Genomic DNA, 20,768 nt, shown 5'->3' on the forward strand with positions numbered 1-20,768 from the left:
ACAACAACAACAACAACAACAACAACAAAACAAAACCAAAAAAACCCAAAAACCCTAATTAATTTTGGAGTTAAAGCAGAGCTCCCACCCCAGCTGGGAATGGGGCTGGCAAAGGCAGGGATGGCACAGGGTGAGCAGAGACCTGAACACCCCCAAAAATCCCGAATTATTTCACTAAAACCTTGCTTCCCCTCCTTCTCCACGCACAGACAGCAAGGCTCAGTAATCCCTACCAGAGACTGTAACACAAAATTAATTAGCTGTTTAATTAGTTATCGTTTTAGGAGGGAAATGGCTGCGGAGCCCCACACAAACACAGAGGTTTCACTGTGCCCACAGCTGCCTCCAGAATTAAAGAGGACAAACCCAGAGCACCTCTGAGGAGGTTCAAACCACTGGAATTCCACCCTGGGCCACAATTCCACCAGGAAAACATCCCCCAGGCAGTGACAAGGAAATTCTGTAGGAAAAAAATAGAATAATGCAAAATGAGCCCATAAATAAGGGAAAAAAAAATAAAAGATTGAGCAGAGGTGGGAGAATTTCTGCCCTTCCAGAAACACTGGTGGGAAATGCAGGAAAAAAAGGAATAATGCAAAATAAGCTCAGAAATATGAAAAAAAAAAAAAAAAAAAAAAAAAAAAGATAGAGCAGAGGTGGGAGAATCTCTGCCCTTCCAGAAAGGCTGGTGGGAATTGCAGGAGGACACTTGGACAATCCCTCCTTGCTGCAGTGAGTCTGTGCCTCAGCCAAACAAATGATGATTCTGATCCTCGTTTGGCATTTCTTTTATTTGCAAACTTGGTTCAAATGTAGAAATATATTGATATATGAGCAATTCCAGCAGCGTTGATTCACAGCGTTTGAAATCCAGGATAAAATTTCATTTCTCGGTGTGTTTGGAAGGAAGAATTCCTTCCTTGTCCTTCTCAGGGAAAGGCAGGATGGGGACACGGAGAGGAGAGAGTTTCTAAAATTACAGATATTGGAGAATGCAGCAGAAATATCTGTGGGGGCACCTCAGTCACAGCCTAAATGCAGAACCAGCCCAAAAGCAAAATTCCCTCAGGAATTTCCTAGGAATTCCAGGCAGCAATCCCCAGGTTCTCCGTGGGATCTTGGATACAGGATTCCCTGTAAAAGCCCACCTGTGACTTTTAACAACTCTCCACCTTTTTTATTCTCTGCCTGAACTGTTCTCCCAACTAATTGGTGCCATCCAATCCACCCCCTGCTCCAGCTTTTCCTCCTCTAAAATCCTGGAATTCCCCACATTTCACTCCCACTGGAGCAGTTCCTTTCCACGCCGAGGTGTTGGAATCCCTGCAGGAAAACACCAGTTTTCAGGCTGTCCTGGAGCCTGTTTGAGCAGTGGTGTCAAACTGGTTAAAATTAACATGCAGGGTGTGCAAATGTTTGGTTAAATAAGTGTACAGAACACAGAACAGCCGTGAGGCTCTCTGGGTGATTCAGCTGATGGAAATAACTTCCAGTTTGTGCAGGAGCCACCACACAGAGCACAGAAAGTCAACCCAAATGCCCACATTCCTGTTTTTAAGCACATTTTCTGTCTTTCTCCGATATTTTTTGTCATTAAAGCTATATATTTCAGATAAAAATAACTGGTTTTTTTTTTCTTTTTAAACTTAATTTTTTTCCTAGAAGTTGATGGCCTCCAGGCAGGACTCGAGCTCAGCAGATCAGCCCTGGGAGTTTCCATTGGACACACCAAATATTTCCATGGTTTCCTTGCTTGTTCACACTTGGCTGGATCAATAAGCAATTTCCCCCCGCGTGTGGGATATCCAGGAGCTGTGGCAGGCAGCAGATGGTTTATTCCAGCTGCAATCTGCTCCAGCCTTTTACAACCACAACAACAACACTAATAATAATAATAATAATAATAATAACAGGCGGAATAAACAGAAGGAGTTTTCTCTATTGACCAAAAAAATAAAATAAAAAACCAAACCAAAACGCTCTTTGCTTAATTCCCCTCGTGCAACAAGAGACCCACCAGTAACACCAGTGACACCAGTGACACCAGTGACACCAGTGATATCAGTAAGAGGGTCTAGAGATGAGGCCAGGCAGAATTCCGCACAGAGAATTCCATGCTGGTGCTCCCCTTGCTCCTCATTGCAGCTCAGCTCCCTTCCAGCCAGAGGAGAAATATGATTATTTGTGTGTTCACAGCGAAATAAACCCCACAGGGAAGCCGAGGTACAAGTGGCACCCGGAGTTTTCGCTGGTTTTCCTCATGGATGCTGAGCCCAGGACACACAGCCAGGCCCTGCTGATTCCCAGTCCCCTGGGGCAGGGACAGCCCGGAGTGTGGATGTCCTGGGTTGTAGTACAGGGTGTATTCTATCACCATCTTCATGATCTGATGAATCCAATTGTTGGAGCAGGGCTCTTCCCAAATTCCCCTCCCTCTGGGGTGCCTTCTGTTAATGGCCCATAATGCCTTGTGCATGACTCACGGATAATTCCCTCTGGAGTTATCTCTCTTTAATGGGCCATCAAGGACCTCCTGTATGACTCATCATCCCACTGGGAGATGCTCTGCCCAGGGGGAGGAGCCAAGATTCCCAACCGGATATAATCTGGGATTTGGGACAGTACAAGGGACTCTCACCCACTGGATTCCCAGAGGACCAGAGCTACCAGAACTTTCTATGAGATCACTGCTTCAGGAAGAGCACCTCACCTGGAGTGCTTCCACCACCCTGCTCAGGGTGAATTCTGACTCTGTCAGTGGTCTTTTTGCATTATTGCATTTATTTTATTTTATCTTTTCCTCCCTTTTCTCCTCATTAAATTGTATTTCTGACTCGGAGCCTCTCACTCAGTTTGCTTTCCAACCATAACAGTGGAGCAGCTCCTGGAGCAGGGGCTCAGACCCTGCAGATCCTTCCTGCTCCACCCTCCAAAAAATACCAACAACTGGTATGGAAAACAAAAACAGGAGGAAAACAACAATCAGATCGTTTAGGAATAAAGTGATTTTTTTGTTTTTTTTGCTCGAAAATTTAAGGTCTCCTCATAAAACACAAAGGGGAAAAAATAACACTTCAAAGTGCCTTTGGAAAAGATAAAAACGGGCAGCACCAGAGCAGCAGCCTTTGTAAGGATCCTTCCTGGAGAGAAACCTGACAGGTTCAAGGACCTTCCCTGAAGATATCAGCTGAGGCTCAGAGGAGGGGAAAAAAACCCACCTGACAATAAAAGAGGTGGGGAGAGAGGACAGAAAAGCTTCAGATGAAGCATCAGACGGATGAAGGGATGGAAACACATGAAATAAAAAAGCTGAGCATTGCCTATTGGCAGGGAGACAGGTGGCACGGGGAGCTCTGTCTGATGTCCCTGCCGCTCTCTGCTTCCCAGCTGGGGATGAAACAGTCCCAAGCAAAGGCTTTCCAAAGGAAACAAAGCTGTCCTTACATCCACAGAAATCAGCAGCCAGCACAAGGAGAGGGGACGGAAAACGCCCACCTGGAAGAAGGGGAAGGAAACAAAGGCAGAGCTGATGCCCAGGGACACCTCGCCAGGAACAGGGCTCCCAGCGGGATCCCAGAGCACCAACAGCGAGCCAGGGAAGGAAAACAGAGAGAAAAGAGGATTTTAATATTTTTTTTTTTTTTTGCTATTCCTATTTTTGAAAGGTTTGTAAAGACTGGAATTCACAGGACGAGCTGTGGGTGTTATCTGGGAGCAGCACACCTGTAGCCATGGTTTTGTGCCTGAGGTGTTTTAGTTTCTGAAATTCTTTTCCCAGGGAATTTCCTGTAAACAGGAGAATTTTTTTTGTAACTGTAGCTTTGTTATTCATTCCTTTCCCCAGGAGGGACTTCTTCTTGATGTCCCTCTGCTCTGACCAATGGGAGTGAAGAGGTTTTGTTGTTACCCCAAGTTTGCCTGCTTTTCATTGCTTGTACTTTATTCTCATGCAGCTTCAAGAAAACTATGTATATTTTTAGAATTTATCTATTTTGTTTACATATTTCTCCTCTGGGAGGAGAAAGATGATTGATGGTGATGTTCACCAATGAGGTCAAGGAGGTGGCAACCTGTGTGGCCAATCTTTGGCCTTTTTGTAAAAGTGTATATAAGATGGACTCAGAAAAATAAAATTCAGAGCTTTTCCTGCTGACCTTTCTGCTGCCTGCTGGTTTGTTTGTGTCCCTAAGAGTGACAGTTTGTCTTTGTGTCACCAATCCCATTGGTCTGTGTGAAATAATATAAAAGGGAGACACATCCCAGAAATAAAGGAGTCATTTTCAGCCCTCTGAATCTCGGAGTCTGTGTCATTGGGTGTAAAACAGCGTCACTCCACTCTCCCTTCCTGCCACAGCCCCCGGAGCTCCTCTGGAGCTCCTCAGACACTCACAGCTGGGAATTTGGGGATAACTCTCTCACCTGCCTCATTTCTGACACTGAAAGAAACACCCCAGAGGGTTTGTTCCACCCCGGTGGCTTTGCAGTGGTTCCAGGTTCTCCCATCCCCAGTTTTTCCCCCGTGGAAATCCAGGCTCCTACACTCCCCTCCAGATTCCTGAACCCTGCCACGGTTTTGTGCAAAGAGCAAGAAGATATTTTCAGTGTGGTTTGTGCCAGCGTGGGGCTCTGGCAGCCCAAGCTGCCGCTCCAGGATTGAGGAAATCTCCTTGGTTTAAAAGTGCTCCAAAGAGTAACTTTACAACTCAGAGTAAGGCAGGTCTGTGCTCATGTAAAAACATCCACCTGTGACTGTTCTGAGCTCCAGGTAACTCAAACCACTCCACTCCTGTGTTTGGAAAGTCTGGAATAACACAAAACGCCCCAAATGATTTCTGAACTTCCAGCTTCCAGGCTGGGACTGTCCCAGAGGTGCCAACAATCCCCATTTTCTACCTCAGCACCCACTGGGAGCAGCTCATGCCTGTATTTTTGTTCCCTGGATGGTTCGTCCTGATGCCCCTGGAGGAGGGGAAGAGTTTCTGCCGAGTTCTCCCTCCTCTTCTGAGGGCTTCATTTGCTTCCTGGCTGCAGCTGGTGCCAGGCAGTTTGTAAACAGCCCTCCAGAATTAATAAAAAATTAATACAGGCTGTAAGAAACGATCAGAAATCACATGTGACCTCTTATTTATGTGCTTATCCTGCTTTAAAATTCATCAATGTTTAACCAGTACTCCTTAAACCACTTACAAAATGTACACACAGGCGCTAATTAATTGCTGCTGTTAAGCCTGAATTGAGGCCAGCCCCTACCTTGCCTTACCCGGCCACCAGGTCAGGATGAAAAATAACAGCCAGAGGTGGACTGTAAAAACCATAAAATTAAAAAAAAAAAGGGTAGGGGAAAGGTTATGGGGTTTGTATGGGGTTTTTGTTTATTATTTATTTTGTTTCCTGTAAACTGAGTTCAGCTGTATGCTGCTCATTTGGGTTCATACCTGATGATTACTTAAAACAGTGAACACGGAATAAATAAATCACTGAAAGGCTTTTCCTTTTTTTGAATATTAAAGATTAAACCGTCCTGCCACACCCCCTCCCCAGTGAAGGAAGGATTTAACATTTGCTGGAATAAAGAGAAATCCATTATAGTTTGTTTGGGTTTTTTTTTACCTGACATATTTTCAAATGGAATAATTTTTTTCCCCCTTTTAGATCTTGGTTTTTCTCCTTAGTGGTGGTTCAACCTGCTGTTCTAGCTCAAACCAAAAGACAGACTTCAGGTGAGGATTAATTTAATAGTAAAGTTCTGTCTCTGAAGGATCCATCCCCAGGCAGCAGCAGGAGAAGGAATTTTATCCATTGCTGGGAGAAGGGAGGCAGAGAGAACTTAGGGATCCTTCTTCTGGTCTAAGAGAGCTGGAAAAGCCAACCCATGAAGAGAAAACCTGGGAATTGCTCCCACATGGAGCAAGGCAGGACCAAGCCATGGACAGAGCCAAAACAGGGTGAAAGGAGCAGGAGAATTAATTCCTTATCAGCAGCAGGGATAAATACCAATTTTCCTGGAATGATTCCATAAAAACGGGATTTTGTTGAGGGGCAGGAACGGGGCAAATCCCTTCATGGGTTTGTGGCCACAGGACTGGGGAACACTCACAGCTCTCCTGAGCCACAAAATCAAACCCCAGATTCTTCCTCCTCCCGGATGAGCTTAATGCCACGCCGGAGAAAGGAGTGATTTTAGCAGCTGGACAAGTTATTTCGTGCTGTGGAGGTTATTAACCTTTGGAACAAATTATCAGGGAAGTGGAGTTTGCTCTGTGAATCCTCGAGTGACTCTCTGGAGGCGCAGGGAAGTCACTGATGCTGGAAACAGGGAAATTTGGCAGGTTGGGTGGCCCTTGATGGACAAGGAACAAAGCAAAGGGGAAGTGCCTCTGCCCCACTTCCATTTGTTGTGTAGAATGGGAAAATCCTGTGATGGTTTGGGTTGGGAAGGACTTTAAAAAGCCACCCAGTGCCATTGCAGTGCCACCTTCACTTCACCGAAAGGTTTATGAGACTCAGGGCAAAATATCAGGGAAATATGAAATTTTTTTCCCTACTTTTCCTCATTTCTTCCATGGAAAACTCCTTGAGGCAACGTTAATTCCAGTCCCTCAACTTTTACAGCAAAACAACGGCATCCGGACCTTGCTCTCGAAAATTAATAGAAGAAATTTGGGAGCTAATCATAAACAGAGAGAGGTTAATCAATTCCTCAGATTGTCGGGGAATTTATACACACTGGGACCCTTAATAGATTCAACAAAGCAACAGTACCACAGGAAATACCCATAGATCTTGTTTTCAAATAAAAAATTTCTCATAATTCAAAATCGCCGGTGGGCCCCTTCCTTTCCTGATTTGTACAATTTGTGTCCCCGCTGCAGAGCAGCCACGCTCTGCCTTCATTTGCCTTCACAAGTGACATTGATGTGGCTTTTAAAGCCAGCAGCCTAATGTGAGATTTTAGAGGCTCCGAGAAGGAAAATTATAACTCTGGGGGAAGAAACGGCTGCGAAATTTCTATTGAAATCGTTCGATTTCACTCCGGGGACGAGGCAGCACCTGAGTGGCTTTAAGTCAGCCCCTGTTGCATTTGAATACAGGCTGGAGTTTTAAAAGCACTAAACAGCCTCGTGCTAATGCCTCCCCAAGACAAAGCCCAGCTCTCCAGACTGGCTTTTATGGCAGGAACAAAACAGGCGGCTGGAGGCTCCAGATGATGCTTTTCCCTTTGATGCTGCAGCAGCAGCCAAACCCCAGCCCTGCTCCAGAGCCCCCACAGAGGCAGCAGTGAAAGGCAGGACACCCCAGTAAAGTGGAGGGGAGGGCAGGGACAGCGAGTCAGGAGGGATTTTCAAAGGCTCGAGGGCCGGTTTCAACGCTCGGGTTCTAATGAAAGTCAACGTGACTTTGCTTTGCTTTCTTCTTTTGAAGCCCAACAGTTTGCCATGAAGGGATCTTTGCCTGCTCACAATAAATTACAGCAGAGTTTACAGCAGCTCCCAAATCCCGTGGCCTCATCCTGGATCCTCCTGCTTGCCAAATTCCCAGCAAGGAGGGACATCCTCCAGTACTGGGAAGAAGGGCTCGGTTTCCTGCGGAGAAACTTCCTCCAACACAAGGAAACGGCCTCAAGTTGCACCCAGGGAGGGTGAGGTCGGATATCGGGGGAAATTTCTTCCCCAAAAGGGTCTTCAGGCACTGAGCAAAAGCAGTGGTGGAGTCCGCATCCCCAGCAGGATTCAAAATCCCTGTGGATGTGGCACTTGAGGACGTCACCAGTGGTGGCTTTGGCAGTGGACTCGATGATTTTAGAGAGTTTTTCCAGCCTACGCAATTCCATTTCAATTTCCAGCCCTTTAGATTCCACAGTTGTGTGCATCCTTGATTCTGGGTTGTGCTAATCAGCAGGACACGTCCCAGCACTCCAGAGCTCAAGGAACTGGGGTGCTGTCCTTGGATAATTGGAAGAGGAAGGAGGATCCAGAGCAGCAGACCAAGCTCTGGCCTGAGGTTCTTCTCCAAATTGGAGCTGTAAAGAGCTGCAGACCCACATTAAAGGGGACCAGAGCCTAATTGCCCAGTGGGATCGTTTATAATGCCAGCTGGGGCGTGTCCCCATTCCCATCCTTCCGCACACTCCCAACAGAGCTGCTCTGAGGCTGGGGAAGATCAGAAGGGGAGCACAGAGATGGGCACAAAGTCTTGGTGAGCTTCAGCGTTTGCATCATGTTCTTTTCCATGCTCTGAACCATGACTGGGATTTGTCTCCTGGCCAGGTGTGATCCCTCCAGGTTGTGCTGCCTTTTGACAGTGACTGCACAGCAAAGCTGGACCTGCCCAGGTGATTCAAACTGCCTTTACTGGCTTTGAACTGGAGGGTGGGATGGGGTATTGGGAAGGAATTCCTCCCTGGGAGGGTGGAGGGGGAATGGGTTGGAATTCCCAGAGGAGATGTGGCTTCCCCTGGATCCCTGAAAGAGCCCAAGGCCAGGCTGGAGCACCCTGGGACAGTAGGAGGTGACCCTACCCATGGGACTGGATGAGATTTAAGGTCCCTTCCAACCCCAAAAATTCCATGATTCCACAGCAGCCACAAAGGAAAACGACATTCAGCACACTGAGGCTTCTGTTTCCACCAAACCTCAGAGGAGACAGATCAGACGGAGGTAAAATTACGACTAAAATATGTCAGTGTTTATTCAGTGTCCTGTCAGAGCCGGCACATGGAACCTCTGCCCTGACCTCGGGAGCTCCTGACCTCCCACCCCACTGAATTAACGGGATAATGACCAGCAGCACTCCTCTCCTCGTCCCATAATGTGAGAAGTGCCTGGCAATTAAGCAGCCTTTGAGGATGACACTGCTGATTATTTCAGGACAATCAAGCCACAGAATTGGGGTTGGAATGGGAAGAGCAGTGTCAGAGGCACGGTTAAACAATGGCTGGTTTGCCCGTCATTCCCACCAATTATTGCAGGAGGGGGAGAAGGAAAACTATTTATAACCTGTCAGTCTCCAGAAACCACAATTATGATGATTTAATTAACACATGGAGAGGCTTTAGGCAATCACATCGTTCTAAATTTAAGAAGCAGCACATTTCAGGCCCGGGATGATTTAGAACATTTAACAAATGCTGGTTGAACCGGGGCAGGGATTTGATGGCCTTGTTGGTTCCTTTTAAAGCATCCATCACAGCCCAAAGATAATCCAAGTGGCTGTGGCAGTGAGGGATGAGAGCAGTGAGGAACCAGCAGGGCTTCCAGAGGCCATCACGCAGAAGGAGGAGCTGATTTTTAACGAGGACTGACTGAAAATGAGCAAAACCACACAACTCAAGTCTCTTCATCAAAGACACCCTCGGTGCGTTGGAAAAGGCTGGAAAAAAATGGAGTTTGGGTGGATGAGAGTGCAAGGCATGGAGAGTGAGCCTGACCTCTCCCATGGACACCTTGGAGCTTGCACTCAGTGCCAAACAGCTCCTGCCTTGGCCTGGTGTCCTGGAGCCCAAACCTTGGGCTGAACTGCTCCAAACCTGGGCTCAGCTGGAGCATCCAAAACCAGTGTCACAGAATCACAGAGTGACTGGGTTGGAAGAGACCTCCAGGATCATTTGGTCCAACCCAACCCCAACACCTCAACTAAACCCTGGCCCCAGTGCCACATCCAGTCTGTCCTTAAACACATCCAGGGATGGTGACTCCACCACCTCCCTGGGCAGACTATTCCAGTACTTTATCACTCTTTCTGTGAAAAACTTCTTCCTAATATCCAACCCAAATTCCCCTTGGTGCAGCTTGAGGCTGTGTCCTCTCATTCTGTCAGTGCTGCCTGGAGAAAGGGACCAGCCCCACCTGAGCACAGCCACCTGTCAGGGGGTTGTGGAGAGTGTAGAGAGTGTTCTCCTCTCTTCAGTGCAGCAGCCTCTCCATTTGAGCACAACTCACACCACGAGGGTTCTGGAAAGTGGCAGCATTTGGGGAAGCAGGTGAAAAAACAGGTGAAGAGGGAGCAGAGGGAGGATGATCCCAGCCGGACATTGTGCCTGAGGCTGGGAATCCACAGAGCAATTACAGAGCTCTGGTAATGAGCTGTCAGACTCAGGAGCAGCCCTCATGGAGCACCTGGAACGTGCTCAGGGAAGTTCCCCAGCTCAGGAGAATTTGGGAGAGGTGGGTTCACCTCCTTCCCTCGCCTCTGAGCTCTGCATTATCCCGGAGAAATCCACTCCCAAGGTCTCAGCAGCAGCTGTACCCCAACCCCAAATCCCTGATGAGCTCCTCTCTCAGCCAGGCACCAGAGGAAGCACCAAGTAAGAGTTTCAGAAGTGTTCCACATCCTCCTGCATTTCCTTTCCAAATTTGCAGCCCTCAATTGCTGCAGGAGGCGGCAGCTGGCTCAGCTCCGCCGGAAACACGGCCAGTCAATTTTGGGAACATCTTTGGGAGCTCTCACACTTGGCAAGTGCTGAGCCCAGGGAAATTTTGCCCCCCGAGCATTTCTTGCTGCATCCCTGGTGCCTCTCCAGCACAGCTCCCCTTAGGCTGGGGTTAGATTTGCAATGCCAAGGGCAAAGAGAGGCTCAGAGTGGTGAAAATTCTCCATCCCTGGAATGTCCAAGGCCTGGCTGGACGGGGCTTGGAGCATCCCAGGGCTGGGGAAAGTATCCCTGCCCATGGCAGGGGGTGGCACTGAGTCATCCTCAAGGATCCTCCCATCCAAACCATTTTATGACACGGTGATTTCTGAAATGTGCCTTCTCTGAGCCCCTTATGAGCTGTTCCTCCCCTGGGCAGGGCTCTGAGGAGCAGCACTGTCACCTTCCCTGATTCTCCCCGTCCAAACCCAGGGCTCAGGACACTTTCCCTGGGCTGATTCATCCTCATTTTACAGCCCAACACAAATTCTGGGTTCCACGGTCACAAAAGGCTGGAAGAAGAGAGGGGAGAAGGAGCCAGAGCATGGAAGGGAGCAGAATTCAGTTAACAGTGCTCATCCTCCTGTGTCCCAGAAGAGGCAAGAAAGAAACCCCCAGTGCTTTGGCCCTGCAGTGAGCACAAAGGGTTAATGAAGAGTTTCCCATCTCCTCACTCCTCACCTCCCAGGTCCTGCTCTTTGCAGTGTCCCACCCGTGGGATCACCCCCTTCCCGTTCCCCCAAGCCCTGATGAACCCACACTCAGCCAGGGGGTCAGAATTCCTCACAAACCCCTCGGGCTGATGGCCAAAGGAAACGCAACCACTGCTCTTAAACTAAAAAATGTAAAATTCAGGCAGTCCTTGAGTGATTTCTCCCATGAGGTCACAACATCCCGTGAGCTGAGCTGGGGGCACCCCTTTTAATGCTGAGTTACAGAACTGGAGCCTCACCCCAAACCCTCTCTGGAGATGGAAACTATTCTGGTTTATCCTCTTTGCTTCTTGCTCCAAGCAGCACCACGATGTCCAATAAACAAATAACAAAACCAGCATGCCAACATTTCCCTTTAAATGAGGCTCAGGAAAAAGTCTGCAGCAGCCCACCAAACTGCACGTGTTTGACTCCTTCACCAATGTCCTTTTTCCCAACGGGAAGAGGGGAAGGAGCAGAATTCCAGCTGGAGGTGATTCTGTGTGTCTGATTTAAGATGTGTGAACACGAGTGACAGCCAGCCCTGTCTTTGCTCCTGAGGCAAAGGCAGCAGTGCTGTCCCCGAGTGTGAACAGGTAGCTGTTTATCTAAGGGCTGTGGCCAGACACGGAGAAGGAGAGGTGTAAAAAAGCCACCTCGCGGTGCTCAGTTCACACAAAAAAGCTGTTCCCCTGTCTGCCCGTTGTTTGTTTTGTCCCTGCCAGCTTGGGAAATTGGACAGCAATGACCTTCCAGGAGACAGAAACATTTTCCTCCTGCCCACAGCACCTTCCCAGCCAGGCATTCCCAGATATTCCGTGAGTGTGACACGCCTGAAATACAGAACACCAAAAGGGCTTCACGAAAATCCCTTTTTACGGCTTCCACATCTCCAGCAAAATGCACGAATAAATGGGAAAGTGAGAGGGAGGGAAATGCACGGAGCAAATCCCAGGCTGAGGGAGGGAGCAGCTCTCTGCTAACTGGATGGCCAGAGCCAAAATCAGGAGCATCCAGTTATTTTAGCCAGCCTTGCCAAGAGACTAAACAGACCAGCACAGGCCAGGTGTCAGTGATTATAATCCCACTGCTGCCAAAGTCGCTCCCGTTTGCAGCCAGCCTGCCTTTGGCTCTCTCTCCCCAGCACAAGGAATAATTCCTGAAGCAGGGATTGGGAAGAGCAGCCCCACAAAGCACAGCTGCTCCAAGGCATCCCTCACCTGTGGGCCTCTGCTGAATGCTCAAAACCTGATGGAATTGTAAAATAGCACCATCCCCTGGGATGCTGTGGAGGAAAGAACCTGTGGAAATGCCTCAGCACATTGTTCCCAGGCTGGTTCTGCCGTGGAAAATGAGTGGTTTATGATTGAGATGAGATGAGCTGGATGCTTCCACACCCAAAATGATCCCAAAATGAAGGTACCAGCTGCGTTCACCTGACCTCAAAAACCATTCCATCACCCAGAGCAGGGTCTGACCAGGCATCTCTTTCCTTTCCCAGCTCAAAGGGAATGGATCCATCACCCTTTCCCAAAAAAACCACACCATTTTTGGACCCTCAGCTGCCGCCGGGCACGGGGGGTGAACACATGGAAGCAGACAAAGCTTTGCACAATATTGCTGCAGGAAGTAAAAAAAATCAATCAGCTGCTAAGCAATGAGTCCTGGAGCCTGCCTGCCCTCACACAGCCACTCCTCTCCCCTCTGAGGGCTTCTTTTTTTGGGAGAAACCTCAGGCTGAGTGCAGGGAATGAGGCAGGCAGCCCTGGGGGATGATGGGCCTGAGCTGCATCACACCTGCACAAAATAATAGTTTTCCACAAGTACCGGTAAATTTGGAAATAAAGAGAGGTTCCATTTCCTATTTTTTTTTTTTTTTTTTACCAAACACAAACCCTTTCCACTGCTGAAGACTCTACAAGGGTTTTTCTTACCATTTTTAAGTGCTGTACAGTGAATATCTCTCCTTTTACAAGTGGAACCTTGTAGCTATGGAGACGCAGAATGTCAAATCCAAGCTGAAGACAGGATTTCAGTGGGGGCTTTGGGTTGTTACATGTGCCTTCAATGATCTGCTTTCCATCTCCTGAAGTCTTTATTATTCTCTATTATTTATTAGTCTCTAACTGCGTGCAAAGAGCCGCTGGATGTTCAATCAGGACACAGACACAGAGTGACCTGTCAGAAACAGCTCTGAGGCACCCTGCACGGTCTGATTTACACCCAGGGGCACCACAAACCCCCTCTCAGCCCTGCAGAGTTGCCATCAGTTTAATTTAACCCAAATAAAACCATCCCGGTGCTGCCACAGCACCTGGAACCCAGGTGAGCTGGGGTCCCCTGGTGTTTGATGCTGTGTGTAACACCCGGGGGGATTCTGCAGGGCTGACCTCGTGTGTCTGCACCTGGGAGGGCTCCCGAGCCTTGTAATGACCTGCTGTAATCCGAATTACCCCAATCCCAGTCTCCCAGACATCGTCTCTATCTCCCATCATCCAAAATGCATCAGGGGTGATGGTGTCATTACCTGGATGCTCAGTTTTCTGTCTGTTTATCACCATGGAGTAAATTAAACAACATTTCAGCCAAGCTAATGAAACTTCAGTGGTGTCAAACCTGAGTGTGAAGGGGACAGAGCCTTCCAGGGCAGATTAATGCTCTCTGTGACAGCCAGGGGAAATTCAAAATAACTTGAATATCACTCATTTTCTACCTGTGCTGGTAGCAAGGGAATAAACCAAACCACGCAGCTTCATTCTGCATTTTCCTGGAGCAGTGACAGGGACGTGCCAGGTGGTTTTCTGTTCTGAAGACAACACTGCTCCAGAGAAAGCAACCCCAAGCCACTGCGTTTTTCTTCCTCCCCTTTAACTCCACAGTCCAAAACCATCCAGAACCATCTGGGGATTTCAGGTACCAAAAATGAAACCTCTCAAAGGTGCCCCATTGACAGAGAGCGAAAACATTGGGTTTGAACAATCCAGACCCCAGAACAGCAGATCCCACTCTGCTCATCTTCACCACACCTCCCACAGCACCTGAGCGCCCAATTCCAGGGCTCAGAATCCCCACAGCCAATCCCAACCTGCACAAAGGGCTGGGAATAAACTCCAACAGGCACATCAAACACTCCCAGGGTAGAACATCCACAGCCAAGGAAGCAAAGTCCACCTGGTGCCACATCACAGGCAGGATTAAGTGACCAGGACTGCAATGGAACTGTGCAAATCCTCCTTTGCCAGCTCTAAATAAACAGCAGCATTCCAAGCAAACCTGTCCCCTGCACCCACAGCAGTGGAGTCATGGGCAGGAGAGCAACAAAACCATTTGGAATTTCCTTGCAAAGCAGAAGAGAAGCGCTGAGAGCTTTTCCTGATTGTGTTTTCCCATCTTGCTGAGTCAAATCCCAACACGGCCTGAAGGTTGTGGAAATCAACTCCAGCGGGGCTGTCTAAGCCTCCACTGATCACCGAAATGAAATTAAACCCTCCAAGAATCCCCTTCTCCCAACCCAGATAATTGCAAATGTGCTGTTTGACAAAGGCTCACGTCCAGAGGAGCCTCTGTGTTTCTGCTGCTCCAGGAAAACAGCTCCAAGATCCTGCTGCAGTCCTGTTGTCCCCTGGTTTGCTCCTGAACCAGATCGAAAATGCAGGAAATCTTTGGCATTATCGTTAAATAGGCCGTGAACCCCTCAAGATTTGATGTGGGGTCTGGAGAAAAGAGGTTTCCATATTTAGTTTTAAACCAGAAAAGGCTCTTAAGCTCCTCTGTATCTACCAATCCGTTAAAAATAGGACTCTCTTGTAGCCACAGCTCATCAAATGGGTGCAAACAGGAGGAGAATAACACTCCAGATGCCTTTATCACAGTTGTTGACTCCAACTTAATCGCTTTTTTAATAAGTCTTAATTATTCAAAATAATCGCCATCCCTTCCCTGCCTGTTGTCATTTAACGCGAGAGAACCTTCTACAGAGCAAACCCCAAAGCAGGAAAAAAAAAATAAAAAAGGAACAAAATCTCATTAATCTTTCTAACATTTAGAGATACCTCAAGAGCTTCGAACATTTACCTCTCCTTCCCAGCAGCTGAAATGGTTTTAGGAGGATCATGGTTCATACCTCGCATTCCCTGGAGCCAGAGATGGTGTAGGTGCAGGGCCCAGATCCGTTAACGGATACATCCATGGTCTCAGAGTTTGTTGGCTTGTAGTCCACGTAATATTCCTGCAAAGGGGAGTTCATTTGCCTCTCCGACTCCCGGGCCTTTTTCCTGCGCCTCTTCATGAGCGTGTGCTGCTGGAGCTGCTTCATGCTGGCGGGATAACGCTTCCAGGACACGTAGATGACCAGCAGGATCATGGCCACCGAGAGGAAGAGGGCCACGCTCCCCGCGATGATCTTGTGGAAGGACACGTGCTCGTACTCCGGCTCCAGCGCGGGCGTCGGGATGTCTGCCGAAGGGCTTGGCGCGGCGGATGTCGGCTGGTGGCTCTCCAGTTTGGAAACGGTGGGTTTGGGGATGAACACGGGTCTCTGGGGGGTTTTGGGAGCCTGGTAGGACCTTTCAGTGACCACCACCTGGATTTCAGCGCAGATGTTGTAGGTTTCCACGGCGTCGCTCACCTTCTCGCCCTGGATGTGTTTGGGGCCTGCACAGATCATGGTGCTCTCCTTATTCCCCTTGAAATTCTTAAGCCAATTAAACAGGGGGCAAATGCTTCGAGTACATTCCCACATATTCCCGGACAGAGTGATGGAGATGAGCGAGATCCATGTGTTGATGGTCTCCTGGGAGATGTTGGTGAGTTTGTTGGAATCCAGGTTCAGCTTTTGCAGGTTGGGCAGGCACTGGAAGGTGCCGGGCTCTACCCCCGCGATGTCGTTGCCCGATAAATCCAAGTTGTGCAAGGAACTCCAGGTCCACGTCAAGCCCTGGCTGATGGAGCGGATCCTATTCCACTGCAGGTAGATGGAGCGGAGGTTGAAGAGCCGCGGGAAGTGGGCAAAATTGATCTTAGAAAACTGGTTGTGCTCCAAGTGGAGCTCTGTCAGCTTCAAGAGGCCGGCGAAGGCGTTGCGGGACAAGCTCCGCAGGCGGTTGTAGCCCAGGTCCAGGAAGTCGAGGTTGCGGCAGTCCTGGAAGACGCGGATGGGCACCGTCTTCAGCGAGTTGGACCTCAGGTGCAGGATCAGGAGCTTGCGGAGGCCCTTGAACTGCTCCGCCTGCAGCACCTGCAGCTTGTTGTAGGACAGGTCCAGGTTGCGCAGGTTGGGCACGGGGTGGAAGGTCTTGTTGTGCAGGTGGGTGATTTTGTTGGAGCTCAGGATCAGCTCCTTCAGCCGGCGGATGCCCTGGAAGGCGTCCTCGTCCACGGAGCTGATGTAGTTGTGGTCGAGGTAAAGCCATATGAGCTGGTTGAGGCCCGCGAACTGGTGGGATTTCAGCTTCTGGATGCTGTTGTAGCGCAGGGACAAGCCCTGGGAGCCTCCGGAGATGTTGTGGGGGATGTCTCGGAAGGCGTGCGACTCGCAGTACACGATCTTGCCGTCGCAGCGGCAGTTCTTGGGGCAGGCTCGCTGCGCTCCCGCCAGCCCCGCCAGCAGCGCCAGGGGAAGAAGCCCCAGCAGCACCCTGGAGCCTCCCCGCCGCTTGATTACATGGAAACCTGCAACATCCGAGAGGAAAAAAAGGGCCGTTGGAAAGGCTGGAGGATAAATGACCAGATTACCGCGTCACTGGGGGCTCGGGGATGGCTCCAGCTGAGCTGACCGCGGGGGATTTGGGAGACAACCTGTTCGCCTCCTGCCTCTGCTCTTTGTGGTGCAAATTGCTGTCCTTGGAGCGCCTGCCTGGCCATCTCTCCTGTCCCCCACGGCCACCAGACTGCCGTGGTGGGGCCCCAGTGGCACCAGGAGCCTGTTTTCCCTCCCGTGCCCCGGCTCTCCCAGGAGCTGGGGTGTTCTTAGAGCTCCGTGCCGGGGTTTGAACAATAAACATATTTGTCAAGTCACTGTGCTGGATGCTCCGTAGTGCTGGAGAGGAAATGAGCCAGAGCTTCTGCTCATACGTGCTGCTCAACGTGTTCCTCAAGGAGAGCTACTGCAAGTCCAATCCCCCCCCGCCCCAAATTACCCCAGAAAGAGTCAAATCTACTTCTGAAGTTTGAGCCATCTCTGTAACTTGCATTTATTGTAAAATGAGGCATTCAGTAAAGGTTTTACTTTTTGCGCTGAGTGATTCAGGTTTAAGAGCGGGTTTAAGTAAAACTCGTGGGTTTTATGTAGCTAAAATACAGAACTAGATGCAGGGAGCCCATCCATAGAGAGAGGTGTGCCAGGGATGCTGGCGTGGGACCCCAGTGTCAGGTAAAGGTAGGAGACATTTTCCTTTTAAATAAACCACTGCCTTAACCCATATTCATTTAAACTTCTCCACATATGGCTGTGAATACTAGAATAGCTCTTATTTTGAATTAATCCAGCAGATGATGAAAATAGCCACCCCAACACTTCCAGTCAGCAGCAAACCCAGAAAGTTTAAAGGGGGATATTTCTCCTTCAATTCCCCTCTCCTGATTGATTTTAAGGGTTTGCCTTTAAGATGTCATGCTTGTCATGCAGCAGCAGCGCTGGATGTGAGGACATATGTAATAATCGAATATATAGAATCCTGAATAATCCTGAGAGGGCGTGGAGGGGGTGTCAGAGCCCCCAGCACCCATCTGCACGCCTAAAATAATTTTGGGGCTGCTCCCTCTGTCCAGAGTTGCAGCCTTGCTGAGAATGAAAACGCATTCTTCCAACAGGAAATATTTCAAGGGCTCATATCTCCTTGATAAATAATCACATTATTATTTGCCACACACACACACACAAAACCAACCCAGTGCTGCGGGTCTTTAATCCAATTTTACACCAAGGGGCAATCTGCAAAAATAATTCCTGATCTGGAATGCCCCTGCCTTGCACTTTAATGGGTTGATTTCTAATTTAAATCCTCATTTTTTCTGCTCCGCTCTCTTTGCCAGCAGCAGCCAGCTAGAAATATGTTCTGCCTGTTACAGACTCGGGGGCTGGGGATGGAGAGGGGGAGAAGGAAGGAGGGGAATAAACCTGTCACACTCGGAAAAAAAAAATATAAAAAACCCACCAAAAAATCCCCGACTGGCAAATGACTGCTGGAAATGTAGCAGAGGTACCGAGGGCCTCTTCAAAACCACCTATGCAAGAAACAACTCCCCTCCCCTGTCTCCTCTTCGCTTCCCACCTCCTGCAAAGTGTTAACGCCAGCCCGGGGGACCGGGGGGTGACACCGGCAGGGATTTGGGGTGCGGGATGTCCTTTGCTCCGGCCAGGGGCAGGAATTCACCCCTGGGCTCATCTGCGGGAGGAAAGGTGTGTGTTTGAGAGCCAGGAGAAAGGGACAAGGGCTAAAAATACAATGGCAAGTGCCGTGAGTCACCTGGCAGCGGAACGCGCTGCTGCTGCTGCTGCTGCTGCCTCCGGCCCCCCCCCTGCCACCGGCGAATAATCCAGCTGCAAAACCCACCCCACAGCTGCAGCCCCGCCAGCAAACAAACCACAAAAGTTCACTCACCCATCCTTTTGTCATCAATAACGTCCTCCTTCGCCTTTCTCCAGCTGTTTTCTCCTCTCTCTTCCCCACCTTAATTTTTTTTTTAATTTTTTTTTTGGCTTTCCCCTCTCTCCTCTCTCTCTCTTTTTTTCAAAACCGGTTCCTCCGCTTTAAAACCATCAGCATCTTCATGTCACAGCCGGGCTGCCGCTCGCCCCGCCGCCATCCAGCCGTGCCCGCCAGGAACCCCACAAAGTTCCCCGGAGAGGACCGGCGAGAATTTTGGGGGATGAGGAAGGGAAAGGATAGGGAAGGGGTTGGGGGTGGGGAAGACAGGACGAAGGATGGGGGGAGAGTGAGGGGGGGGTAGGGAGGGACTCTAAGCTCTGAAAGCCATTGTGGAAGTCATCAGAGAACCGGCGGCTTGAAGTGGCAATCGGCGAGAAAAGCCGGAGCGGGTGATGGAGGAGAACCAACTTCTCTGGGAGGAAGGACCGAAGCTCTGCCGGCGTTTCGCATCCCTCATTCTGCTGCTTTTTGCCATTGCCGGGCACGGCGATCCATCCTCCTCCTCCTCGGCCTCCCGGAGCCGACACGACCCTCCCGTGCTGTGCCAGAGCCCGCTTTAGCAGCCCCCAAGGCTCGGTTTATCCATTTAGCTGCTCGGGTTTTAAAGTGTTTTGTAGCTGTGCTGAGAGGCAGCTCTGGTCTAATTCCGAGGCTTTCCAGAGAGCGATGATGCTCCGGAGCTGGTCGGTGCCGAGGATGGAGTTTGTGGAGCGCCGAGTGCCCTCCACTGGAGAAAACCCAAGGCGCATTGAGGGCTGAACAAGTGAGGCTGTCATGGCTCTGCAGACTTCGCTTTCCCCCCTCGGAAAAGAAAATTAAAGACGCAGCATTGCCACCGTCCTCCCCTGCCAGACCGGACCCCTCCGTCCGCCCCGGATCGTGGGATGTTTGTGGTGTGGGATTTTCTGGACGGAGACGCCAAACAAAACACCTGCTCCCCTTGGGATTTGCCGACCTGAGCTTGCTCTAATCCACCTGACCTGTGTGTTTGGCTTGGGAAAATTCTAAACTGTTCTGCTTTTTTTTTTTTTTTTTTTTTTTTTTTTTTTTTTCTCCCCTGTATTCCTGGGGGGACCAGGGTCAGGAGGAGGAATGTCTGCAGGTTAAAAATGAGAGCCTTGCTACAGGGTCGAGGGGCAGGGGCTGTGATCACACTGATCACCCCCACAAAAGGCATTTGTTTTCGACGCAGGCAGCAACTCCGAATGTAAACACTCCGTGTCCTGCTGCGACTGGGACAGGGTTAATTCCCTGCCTCGTACCCTGTAAATTTTTTTTTTCTTTTTAAACCTAAGTGCCTTTTAGTCAGAAAAAACACTGACTTTGATAAACAAGGCAGAACTGAAGCTGCAGAATCAGTGACACCTTTTTTCCTCCTCCGTGGCTCTGGCAGAACTGGAGCTGGGATCCTGCAGAGTGGGACCCGGAATGGGACCCGGGATGTGACACCTCCCAGGGTCTCACCTCCACCTGTGACTGGCCAGGGATGGGTTAATTCCCAGTTCACCAGGGCTGGGTCAATTCCCAGTTCACCAGGGCTGGGCCAATTCCCAGTTCAGCAGAGCTGGATTAATTCCCAGTTCAACAGGGTTGGGGTAATTCCCAGTTCACTAGGGCTGGATTAACTCCCAGTTCACCAGGGCTGGGGTAATTCCCAGTTCACTAGGGCTGGATTAATTCCCAGTTCACCAGGGTTGGGTCAATTCGCCATTCACCAGGGCTGGATTAATTCCCAGTTCACCAGGGCTGGGGTAATTCCCAATTCACCGGGGCTGGATTAATTCTCAGTTCAGCAGGATGGTGTCAGAGGGATGTGGGACAGGCAGCAGGAGCTCCCTGAGCTGCTCTTGGCAGCCTCTGTACCCAGGAGCTGCAATGAACTGGGTGCTGAGGGCAGGTCCAGGGTCCCAGGGGATCATTTGTGCCACATTGGGGTTGCTCAGAGGGCAGCACTGGGCTGTTCTGAGCAGCTTTAACAGCTCCCAAAACTTGGATATTTGTGGCATTTCCATCTCTCCC

The 20,768-nt window shown here is 49.7% G+C and overlaps 1 protein-coding gene across 2 annotated transcripts in view; it reads right to left on the reverse strand.

Annotated features, from left to right (window-relative positions):
* Window positions 1-19,473, reverse strand: part of LRRTM4 (leucine rich repeat transmembrane neuronal 4) — a 163,489-nt gene extending 144,016 nt beyond the window's left edge. Inside the window, exons 1-2 of one of the 2 annotated variants that reach the window (XM_066337182.1) lie at window positions 18,702-19,473; window positions 15,224-16,770 (exon numbers count right to left, since the gene is read on the reverse strand). In XM_066337182.1, coding sequence (XP_066193279.1) covers window positions 15,224-16,770; window positions 18,702-18,705 — 1,551 coding nt within the window. In that variant the 5' untranslated portion in view covers window positions 18,706-19,473. Of the gene's footprint in view, window positions 1-15,174; window positions 16,771-18,701 lie in introns of both variants that reach the window. The other variant, XM_066337183.1, reaches the window with a different exon arrangement.
* Between the last annotated feature and the right edge of the window lie 1,295 nt (window positions 19,474-20,768).

This window comes from Sylvia atricapilla, chromosome 28 (genome assembly GCF_009819655.1).
Source record: "Sylvia atricapilla isolate bSylAtr1 chromosome 28, bSylAtr1.pri, whole genome shotgun sequence".
In the NCBI taxonomy this organism is placed as follows: Eukaryota; Metazoa; Chordata; class Aves; order Passeriformes; family Sylviidae; genus Sylvia; species Sylvia atricapilla.